Source organism: Patiria miniata, unplaced genomic scaffold (assembly GCF_015706575.1).
Source record: "Patiria miniata isolate m_02_andy unplaced genomic scaffold, ASM1570657v1 HiC_scaffold_24, whole genome shotgun sequence".
Classification (NCBI taxonomy): Eukaryota; Metazoa; Echinodermata; class Asteroidea; order Valvatida; family Asterinidae; genus Patiria; species Patiria miniata.
Window position 1 is genome coordinate 5,289,967 of NW_024037063.1, and position 12,181 is coordinate 5,302,147.

Below are 12,181 nucleotides of genomic sequence, written 5' to 3' on the forward strand. Positions count from 1 at the left end.
CAAAATTCAAGGCAGATGTTCGATTTATTTGTGTTTCCGGCGAGTGACTGCCATTTATATAATCTTCTAATCTCTCGAGTTGTTCTAATCTGCAATAAATATAACATAACTTTTCGGTTACTGTACAGCCGATGTAGCTCACTTCCGAGTCAACATACAACGTGGGAGTGTGTGTGTTATTGCAAAGTGTCAGGTCAAGACTCAATTTGCAAGATGCAAACGGTACACCGGACCCACTAGAGATTTCAGACAAACATACTTGAGCGTCTAGAAACTGGCGCCCCCATACACTGAGCTGCTTCATCATATGTGTTTGAGAAACTAAGCACCGACAGAGTATCGTGTTGAATCGAACATCGACACATCTCTACCCTAGACCCTTCTCTTAAAGCGTAGCTACAATGCATATCAAATCAAATCGAGATCTTGGGAAAGATGTCTTCCGCTCCTTAACACTCTGGCTAAAATTGCTAGTAAATTTATGTATAAGCAATGGGCATAATAATGAGAAGATTGCGGCATGATCACAATTGACGTTTATTTTCAGTAATCTGTCTCATTTTGCACTCAGCGTGAATACAAAGCGTGCGAGTCGTTTGGATGTAGGCCTAATGCAGCTTTACTTACTTGTCGCAAAATGGCTGCATGAGAAAGTCCAACTGTCAGGAAATTTACGCAAAACCAACAGACAGAAAGGAGCTCATCCCTGGATATAATACGGCGGTGGTCATGAATATTTGAAACATGAGAACGACGGATCTACTTAAAATGTATTAAAAGACCTTTTCTCCACACCCAACGAGTGGGAATCTTGACAGCCACAAGCGTTTGCATTAGCATACTGATGGATTCTGTTGAAAATGTTTTAAAACTAGAACGCTTTGATAATTTCCAATACAAATGACTTCCATTTAAAAAGATGTTTCCTTTTTGATTGTTGATATGAAATGTTATACTTCTTTTCTTTGTTAACAGTAAAGCTATAGCCTGGCAAAAGCCATTACGTTGGCCCATGCAGGTAAAATGAGCACTTCATGATTTACAAAGAAAGCCGTTGAGTGCCATACCATCAAATTATTTCCGAATGAAATTCTGAACGACATTCGACGCCAGATTCTGAAAGCATTTTGTGATTAATGTGACCTAATGTTCAATTTGTTGCCACGCTCTAAGTACTAATACTGAAGTTCGCAATGCAAGGCTCTGATGAATGAGATACATTATAACAAATGAAGGCAACTTTTCCGCGGGAAGTATGGAAACCTCTTTGATTAATTATCGTGACCATATCCCTTAATCTTTCATTACCGTAAAACCATGTCATATTCCACCAGGTTAATCGATGAACTTTGTATTTAGGTTGTTTTCCAGTTCTTTTTAGTTTCATGGAATGAGCTATAAAACGTGCTTTAATATCGTCTAGTATTCTATATCCCTCACAGCACCAGCGAGTGTGTATTCCCTTCCAATGTAAAAATTGTAGTCATTACTGAGACTCGTCAAGATGCTGATGAAACTTTTATATTTACCCCCAAAAGAACGTGCCTGCATGACCGATCAATAGTTGAAGTATCAATTTGCAGCTTTTGCAGGATGTCCTTAATTGCAAAGCTTTTATCATTTTTTTCCTCCTAAAAGCTCTCCATCATGCCTCTGCGACATAGCACGTCGACAATTAAAGTAAGCTTGCGTCAGGTCAGGCAAGCATTGTGACACTTGCGTTTATGCTTCTACACGTAATTACTATAAAGTTCGCAATTTTGGAAAGTCTGCCAAGAATTTTGGACCAATCAACAAGTAGTATACTGAACTGGGATAAACAGTAGTCTTGGAGTGCTGGAACATGCGCTATGGAAGGACGCAGTAGCGTGCGCGAATTGACCCAGAAAAGTGGTAGAACCGAGGACAAATGCTGTATAGTCGTGCAAGGTCTTGTGTAGATCCCAAAATATTTTTGTGCAATATTACCAGTCATTTGTGTATAAGTCTGTTTGGGAGCTTCCAAGTCTACCCATTAATGATCGCATCAGCCATTATTTCAGTAGGGTCAGTTTTTTTTTTATCCTACTCAGATAGGAACCCCGTTTCTTTCCTGTTGAATAGACTGTCAGGATATTCCTTTTACGACTGCAAAAGCAGTCATACCTTTTTTTGGATTATTCCCACTTTTTTGATATTAACAAAAGCAAATAGAAAGTAGGTTGTCTTACCCTTATCTTGGACTCAGTCATCCGTCTATCTCGATTTGCCTCCACTTCTCCCGGTGTCTTCCGAGCCCAGATCCTTATTCCAATCCGAGTATACGCCATTCCTAACACTCCCAGAGGTAAGAAGTACTGGAGGACCATGGTGGCAAAGCTGTAGTTTCCACGTTGGCCCCACTCCTCGGAACAATAGGTCATCCCGTCCTCCAGGTAGACGGTAGAGTAGATGGCGGTGGGAAGTCCCAAGGCACCGGAGCTGATCCAAATGAACAAGATCACCAGTAAGGTCCCAGTGGAGCCTAGACGCGGTCTCAGCGGATGGATGATCGCCATGTACCGCTCCATGCTGATGGCGACTAGGGTAAAGATGCTGACGGAGACAGAGACGCTTTGAAAGAAGGATACGGCTTTGCACATGACCAAACCAAACGGCCAGGTCATGTAGAGCGTCGTGTAGAAGGTGAAGTTGACGCACATGACGGCCATGAGTTGGTCACTCACGGCCAAATTGACCACGAAGTAATTGGTCACTGTGCGCATCCTGCGGTGACCAAGAACAATGTAGCAAACTATAGCATTCCCGCCAATTCCGAGGACGGTTACCAGGCCGAAGAAAACACCAAAGAGAACCTGCAGCCATATTGGTTCATTGTACATGGGTTCGTTATAGTAATCCATACAGACGTGGTAGTAGGGGCCATCGCTTCCAGTATCATTCGATTCATTCATGTTGCAGGAGATTTTTTAACAACCTATTCTGAAACTTTGGGTATCGTCCCAAAACTTGCGGATGATTCACAGTTGTCCAAACACAGCCCTCAAAACTCTATTGAGTCAGAGAGTGGCCAACGAAGCAAGATATATTGTTTCTGTAATGACCTCTGACAAAGGTCAACTTAAGTTAAATATTTACAAGAGCAAACACAAGCTCTACAAACTTGGCCAATCAAGGTACCGAGAAGTTAGAATAGCATCCCATGAAAACTCAGATGATATCATGCCGTTGGTTGTCCTCATTATTCCATCAGTGAGGACTGGTCTCAAGTCTAATCACGACACATTTTGATGGTGAAATCTCAGCGCCGGTTTAACGACATATCTGTTGAAAAGGAAAGAAATAAACAAATTGATTTGGTATAAGATTTAGTTCTTTACGGCACTTATAAGTGCAGATGCCATTTTGTGCCCCCGAAAAAATGCTTCAAAACGTTAGGGTAATAAAGCAGTAATAGTATTGATAAAAACATAGTATTCGTTTTACCAAACTAGTCACAGCATTTCACCTATAAGGCAAGTCTACCGCCGCACAAGCCAAAAACACGGAATCATATTAGGGGTGGGAATACCGCTGAATTTGTCTTGTGGTCGGAAATTGCTTGTCATCCAGGCATAAAAAAATGCTGTATTAAAGGAGTAAGGGTTGAAATTAAAAAATAACAAAAAAAAGTGTGTACTGAATTTCCTTTATACCTCGAAAATCTTTTCAAATTGTCATGAAATTCGCTTTTGCATAAACCAATTATAAGCAAAGAAGGATCAAGTTATTCGTATGGCCGATATAATGCAAAAAATTAAACGGCTGGAGGAGCAGGTCAATCGGCAACGGTCAATGCTAGTCCCTCCTATCACCCGCAGGATATGCACCTTAACTCGATATCATAGTCTCCTTACCACTCGTTGGAAGTCGTTACAAAACTAATTGTTCTATTTGATTAAGTTACTCGACGAATTTCAGTGGTTTCATCAGAGGCTACCATTAATCCTGCTTAATGAGGGCGTTTAGATGACGGTCGCCATTAGCGATTCATCAAAAGCCGACCCAAGCACTGCAATAAATGGAAAACAAGGAATCCCAATATGCTACACTTTGTTTATTTCAGGAAACCGTTATCAAACAGGAGCGATATTAGATCATTAATTCAACTTAAACCGCCCACAACATATGAATACCCTGTAGACATAACGTGGTTATGAGAATCAACCAATTCCTGTTTCCGTACTCGGGTGAATGCTGTACATGTCGGCAGACTGTAGCTCACATATAGAACAGTGATATTGATCGAAATTTGGTAGAATTGAGAGTAAACATATATAAGATTGTGTCGCATCCTAGCCTGATTTTGATTCTGATGCAATACCGAGCACACTGCAGTGTAAACAAATGCGAAAAACTAAAATTACACAACTGAATGGAACAAGCTTGAGATAACCTAAACATATTTATAGCCATACCTTAAATACATTTTTTCTACAAATTAGATGTCTTCCAAAGGACTAAAATTGTGGCAAGTAATAATACTCACTGGCTTTGCAGAACCGGATGTTTTAAAGACATAATTTACCACTTACTAAGGTTGACAGCATGTGCCCTAAATTAGTTTACGTTCCTTCCTGAAAGGGTAGAATGATTTCCTGTTCTGAAAAGCGATTTCTCCGTCTCTAAATTGTGCGAGTGCTTTAATAAAACACCTTTAACAGATTGCAGTATACATAAATACACCAAACCGAGACATTATCCCCAACATTCCGATCGTAGATAAGCATTGCTATTGATTCAAATGAATGCAAAAAGGTGTCGTTGCTTTCATGTGTAGTGCGCTATTGAATTTCTCAATATATCAAATAATTACGTTGCCGTTCAGTTAACGACGTTTAATTTCATGGGATATAGGGAAATAGCAGTGTTTCGCAGCAATCGTGCTATGTTAATAAAGAATGGCATGCTGGTGCAGTAGCTTAATATTCAAGTACACCACTGACAGCTACCATGATCTATCTGATATTAAAAGTACTGGGCTTTGCGAGGGAAAAAATGTGTCAATGAAATACTAAATAATAGAACCAAAAAAAAAAAGAAATTAATGCTTCAAAATTGGGGGAAATGGTATAACATTTATCAAAAAATAACCAAAAATCTTACATCCGTGACAAAAAAAATGAAAATGTTTAGAGGAAAGAACCAAAATAATGACTCTCGCCCATCGATTATTGATATTAAGATTTACCATTAAATGGACCGTTGAAATGAAAAGTATGACAACAAAGAAGGGGAGAATGAAAAACAAAACAAGACCAAGAACTGGAAAAAAAATGTGAACAAAAGCAAAAATGACAGAAACAAGAAAAAAGTTTACATTTAGCTAACGTAGTGATTTACTGGTACCAATGTCTTCACGCAGGAAAACAACGATTATAATTGTTGTGTGTTCTCTGTAATCCTAACACACGAATGGAAAATACAGTTCAACCAGAGCATGAAGGGGGATACAACTGAATAGGATGCACAGCAAATATTCGGTTGTTGCTACTTCTATTAAATTGCAATCCGAGTTGTGCAAATACCGATTATGGTCGTCACGCGGCATGTGTCCGTTCTCCGTTTTGGTAAAGCTTCCCTCCCCTAACGAGGCGATGCCTCGGCCACGAATTGCAAGCAGAATTGCCGGTGTGTTTACTTTAGAGAACGTCCACACACCTCGCAAAACGATTACAATATCACGTTCAGTGCCATAACGAGTTTGACTAGATCCCTGTTGTCGACAAATCAGCGAGTCGTCTAGACTCGCTGTACCCAGCAGGCGCTTAAATTCAAATAAGGAACAAAAACTCAGCCGGGAATAAAAGTCACAAGAATGAGTCTGTGACTAGCAGTAACACGTGAACATTCCATCCTATCCTGTGGCAACAGACGTCAGAAGTTCCTTTGTGAAGAAACGGACCACTATTCAAGTGAACATTACGAAACATCTTGGTGTTCTAGAAACGAGGGCAACCCATTTCATGCCATCGGGGTTTTGTTTACTAATTTGGCCCAAAGTATAGACACGACAATTAATTTTTAACTGATTACGTAGGTCAGATAGCTCTATAACAAATTGTTGTGGGCAAAGTAAACAATCTATTCAGTGTAACACAGGCTTCATTTAAAGCAATAATGTACTAACAATCTAAGGTTAATAATGATATTAAGGGGAAAGATTTGATAAAACTAGGTAAATTTATGTCATGTGTCATTGTTCAAAATGCAATGTAACTTGTACATCACTATATGCGGACTTTGTATTGAGCACGTCGTATGCATCAAGCATTTTGAAAATGTGGCTGTGGGTTACATAAACCGATCAGTTTCAAGCTCGTCACAGAGGGAGCCTTGTATCAAAAGCATTATTTCTTTATTCTTAATTATTTAAGAGTTCTTCAAAAGAGATCCCGACGCTTGGTGGCCTGAAGAAACTACCAGAGAAACCAAACCATATATTAAGCTTAGTGGGATTCGAACAAGGGCACAAAGAGAGGTGGAAGGCGAGGAAAGTATCACCTGCTGCGTAACTGTAGGGTTAAGCCCGGTTCATACTTCACGCGAAAGCTTGTGCGAAGCGAAATTCATGTCGTCAACAATGGTGGACGCGCTTCAAATGTATTGTTGACGTCACAAATTTCGCTTCGCCTATGCTTTCGCATGAAGTATGAACCGGGCTTAAAACTTCTAGGGGCATGGGGGGCACACCATTTTTACCAGGGGTGCACTGAAGGCAGATAATACCACTGTTGTTTGTGTGCAATTCAAGATTTTAAATAGGGGGACAGACCTCTGCTGGGCTTGAGGTGGGGGTGGGTGGACGGCAATAACCCCCCCCCCCCCCCCCCCCCCCCCCCCCAGTTGGACACTGAGTAACACTCCGCAAACCCAGAGCAGATTTGAGCGAGAACTGTACGGGCAACCACAGCTTGACCTGTTTCGCTCCAACCCACGCTATTTGACTATTCGATACCTGCATAACACGGTAAATTGGTCGTATTACTGATTAGCACCATCAATCATGCGCAGAAAAAATCAAGAAAATTCGCGATGACAAGAGTTTTGACCATCGTCTGCACGTTGCTTTTAGCACGTAGACAGTACGTTCCGTCAAGCACTAATCGATCAACGGTCCAGGATTAAATTTGCTACTGACTTTCATTCTCACTTTGCACCAATTCTGATTGATATTAGACTTGGTACAGCAGGTGTCTCTTCGGACTCAATGTTGAGAAGATTCATTGTGTAAAGTGCAAAGGAAAATCAACAGTTTCCACGTCGCAAAGTGCAAGAAAAACACCTTCTCCCCCCGCAGTTTCACTCAGGGGTTTCCTCGGCGTGGTACTGCAATCGTAATTATTAGAAAGACCCGAGAAGATTTTCTGAAATGGCCTTGAAGGATATCTCACTGCGGATGAACGGTTTTTCGGCGATGGGGTTGGTTGTTCGATGGTGTCATGGCGTTGTCTTGGCAAACCATCATGATAACGGCATGCTAATGGGCTTTTCACTTCGGTCGTTGACGTAAGCACAGAGAGCTCATTTACTGTGGGCATATCTAAGGCAAAATCTTAGCCTTGGGCGTGATTTTAGTTTAAATATAGTACACGTTTCCTGAGTAATTTTAGAGAGTAAAATCACTCAGATCATTGAGAAGTGATGGTATTGTATTCGGCAGTGTAGGTTTATTTGCAAGATTCTTTCCCCAATATGACAGTTTTGATTCGACTTATTTGCATGTTTTCCACTGAGAAGTTTAGCAATCAAAAGGTCTTAATAATGGTTTCACTTTATCATCCAATGTAAAAAATAGTTTCGTACATACAGCTTGTTAGTGTGCGGGCAGGCGCGCTCATAAAGTTTCTGACTCACCCGTGCGACCAACAGTATTTCAGGTGGGATTCAGTTTGTTTGTTTAGAGTGCAAAATAGTAAGGGCGCAAGGGTCTTTAAAATGCTGCATAAACCATCACTTCCGTTACTTTCTGCCTTCATGAAATATCTTGCAGCCAAAAACACCTTACTTGTTGTAACAAAACTCCCTGAAAATTCGAAAGATTATTATGCGTCTCAGAGTCTCCTTTTTCAGAATAATTTTTAAATCTCAATAAGTCTTTTTTTTTTAAATCCAACGGCGGTGGTTGGGACTCGCGATCGAATTACATGCCGTGTATGGTCTCTTCTCGAATTTCTGACTTTTTTTGAGAACAACATTTCAAACTCTACCTCCTGGAGAATATTATTGTCCCGTCTTGTGCCCCGACGGCGGATTGTCTTGAATATTTTGAGCGAGTGTGGTTTTTGACTGACTTTTCCGATATTTGAGAACATTTTACTGTCTCCGATAACCCTTGTCTTGGTTGAAAGCATCCAATAAAATGACGGCTTCAATTCACATGGTATACATCCACTCATTCTAGATCTACCCCGCACTTTCAGAAAAAGTGATCCAAAGAACAAAGTCTACCCATGAGAAGAAGTAATAGCAAGGAAAAACAGAATCAACGTATCGACCAACATTCTCAGCACATTCATTTAAAAAATAACATCCAAGCACGAACGATATCCTGAACTCGAAGTTTGAGAAACAATGTGACGACACATATTTCGGGTCAAGAGTAAAGGGAAGAGTTCTTGAGTCAACTAATTGACGTCTTACAACTTCGCAAATTATTGGTAATCAAAACTGGTAGGAAAAAAAAGAAGCAATAATGTTACCACATTTGGGCACGGCATGGGATATTAATGTTTCTGTTTCAGAATAAAAGGTTAAGCAAGTTGGGATTGATGTAACAAATGTCCATCTAGGGCGTGGATTCAACCCGCCATGCAAGATGTCGGGAGCACATATCAATCAATTAGAGTGCAAATGTACCTGTTGCGAGACGATAAGTGTATTTGTCCGTTTGTTTGTTTGTTCCGAGAGACAAACTTTGTCACTTACAGCTTACAGTGAGAAGATTATGTTGTTTTTCATTAAAATTCTTCCCACTCACAGTCCAACTGGGACAGCTTTTGTACAGATCACATTACATGAACTCAATCCATGTATGTATATATGAGATGTCGAGATGTAGTCAAAACAACCAACACCGCGGGACCATTTCGCACTTCTTCGCAACAAAGTGTCGTATTTGTGGAATGCTCACGACAGCCTTGGGGAAAAACATACAGAAATGTTTAAAAGACGGACCCAGAGGGTCTTCCTTCTTGAATGATAGGCCCACGGTTAAAGGCACGGTCCAAAATACAAATTTTCAACATCCTGGGCGGGTCTTATGTGTGTAGGCATTTTGAAATCTTTGAGTGACGAAACAGTAAAAAAACCCTGCTTTTTACTCGATATATATGTACTGTTTTGTGTAGGTTATCTAACGCATCTTTAAATCTAAACGCAGGAAGTTGGCACACGTCAATCCATTTTCATAACACAAATACACATGGGTTTGAAACTGTCAATTTAGTCAGAGATGGCTAACGCAGATAATTTTCCACGTTTAGTTATGTCTACTTTAGTTTTTAGATTTTTTGGGAAGGAAATATAGAAAAAAAATGACCGACTTTGAACTTCGCCAAAAATTTCAAGCAGAAAGAACCATAAATCATATGCAGCTGTTTTTCTCTTGAGAGAAAAAACGAAAATCCCTTTTTTCCCCCAACTATACACAATTAATCTATTCGGTTTTGTTTGTGAGGTAAATAGGCCAGCACTTTTCAATTCAGTTTTGGTAAACCATTGTTTTCTCAAGACAAGAGAAACTTCTTGGTTCGACCAACACTAGTGAATCTTGTCTTTTAACATCACACCGCTGTCGTTAAGAAAACAATCTCCCTTCCAAATATACACAGTATAGAATATATTCTTATTCATATGCAGTCGTTAAGAAAACGATCTCCCTTCCAAATATTCACAGTATAGAATATGTTCTTATTCATATGCAGAAGGAAAAATTATAGAGATAAGAATATCTTTTGCACATATATTTGATCTTTTTCACTACATTCTTATAATATTACATCTACGGACCGAGGAGTTATACACATGAAACATAATGTCTCGAAGTACTAAGAACAAAAGAGAAAAACGTGAGTGATATTTGTGTCACGGATTCGTAAATATTTTCCAGCTATCGGCAGGATTTGTGTACGCCATAATGTACACAAGCCCTTCTAGGTGGCTAAACACGGAGGGTGGGAATTGTAGTCCCTCTTAAAAAAAAATACGGGATGAGTGACGCGTACGTGCGTACATACTTTTAGAGTTACTTCCATGTTGACTTCACCAGTCGCATTCACATCACAACCCCTCAAGCTAGAGGAGCTGATCTCAAGCTAGGGGCTGAAGACTGCGACTGACGCTACACGAGCGCTTTTGTGCAGTTGCAGTAACTTCCGTAGACATTCTTCTTCAGACAAATTCTTAAGATTTGTTTCTTCATTTTGCCTTTCACAAGTATCCTGAGAGGATCGTTACGTCAGGCACTACAACTTTTTTCTTCTTTACATTTTAATTGAATGTGGCATGTGGAACATACTCCCAGGGCGGGCAAGTGCATGGTCGATTGAATCATCTCTCACTTCTATATATTTCATGATTGTTTAATTCATTTTTTTTGCACCTGACTACATGAATAACACATTAACGCAGCAGGAATATAAAACATGTAAAATAAAACATTGATTTCGACGAGACTTCAATGGATTTATTGAACAAACATTGGAGAGCACAACGAACAGAACGGACAAAAGTAGACTGCGTTCGATGTAAAATCAACAGAGAATATAAAAGGAACCGAAATCGTTTGCCGTATTTCTTGTAGCGTCTTAAATTTGAATGCAAAGGGTTATTGCACATTTTCAGGAGATGCTTAGTCCGATTGAATGTATATAGACGCCTTGGCCCTTTGGGTATCTGTCCTTAATTTTATACACTCAAAGGATGTCTTTCCATGCATAATTTCCACATTTTTCCCATGGGTAGGATCGACGGTTTTCCTGTAGGTTCGTTAGTGCACGTGCTGCATGATGGGGACGATAGGTATCGGCATAGCTACGGAACTAACTGAACGGGTTAGTTATAATTTCACGTTTGTATGTCACGATCCGTCCGTTTAACCGCTCGTTATTCAATGCGGTATGGGCTGACTTAAAGATATTCAGGATTGAATTTGACTTCACTCATTCAGACGTAGACTTGCATTTTAAAGGAATATACGTTTGTAGTTACTGCCAATGTAAATAACAAAGACTAGTCACTAATTCACAGAAAATACATTTTTGTACAGATAGGACATGGTGTCAAATTAACGACGTAGCATTATTAAATATTGTTGATATTGTATCGTCCTATTTGCTTCATGCTCATTTCGAGCTTATATGCGGGCGTCGTTTACTCACAAAAGCAGATTAAAAGCACTCACACTGTTATTTCGGTTGTGTAAAAATCAGACGGTTGTGTACTATATGAACCTAGCAACCCGTTGTGTAAACTGTTGTTTACACAACTTGTGTAAAATATGACACAACTTGTTCATTTTTTTTTACACAACTGGTTGCTAGGTTCATATAGTACACAACCGAAATAACAGTGTAAAATGGCCTTCATTTGAAAAAAAAATATGTTGTTTTTGTGTATCCTAATAATAAAATGGCAAACATATTATCTCATATTGAATTTTAAATTGTTTTAGTGGCTATTATTCATTCGGTCAAGCCTGATTACAAATAGTTAAAAGTGCCCCAATACATCCGCCTACTGAGCAGGCGTATTCTGGTCAAGCCATACGCGTGACCACGCATACTCGGCTCTCCAAATTAGGCCTTTGCTATATCCCCATCACGACCCGCTTTTATTAAATTTCAGGACGTTTTCCACCTTTTGATTCGGGTCACCGGAGTGTCCATTACCCCCACAATCTATATTCCAGCCAGAACTGCCAACTTCTGATGAGAAACTTGATATTTACGACTTCCGTTATCGTCGGATTTTTGGCAAGAGGCATCTCCTTTACAATCACCTCCGACGTCCGTGATCAAATTCTACTTTATAATTTCCATTTAAATGCAAACAGTTCCCTGCCCACATAAAATCCAAGAAATGCCAAAGAAGCGATTGGGTTTTTGTTTTTGTCGAAATAATAAAAGTCGATGCGACTTTTATGACTACAATCACTCAAAAC

General features: G+C 39.8%; 1 protein-coding gene across 4 annotated transcripts in view; it reads right to left on the reverse strand.

The window, feature by feature from the left end:
- The window catches only part of LOC119732573 (substance-P receptor-like), a 35,490-nt gene that overhangs the window by 2,621 nt on the left and 20,688 nt on the right, over nucleotides 1-12,181 (reverse strand). For all 4 annotated transcript variants that reach the window (XM_038206138.1, XM_038206136.1, XM_038206140.1 and 1 more), the window contains one exon: nucleotides 2,211-3,303. In XM_038206138.1, the coding sequence (XP_038062066.1) occupies nucleotides 2,211-2,933 (723 nt within the window). In that variant the 5' untranslated portion in view covers nucleotides 2,934-3,303. The remainder of the gene's footprint in view (nucleotides 1-2,210; nucleotides 3,304-12,181) is intronic.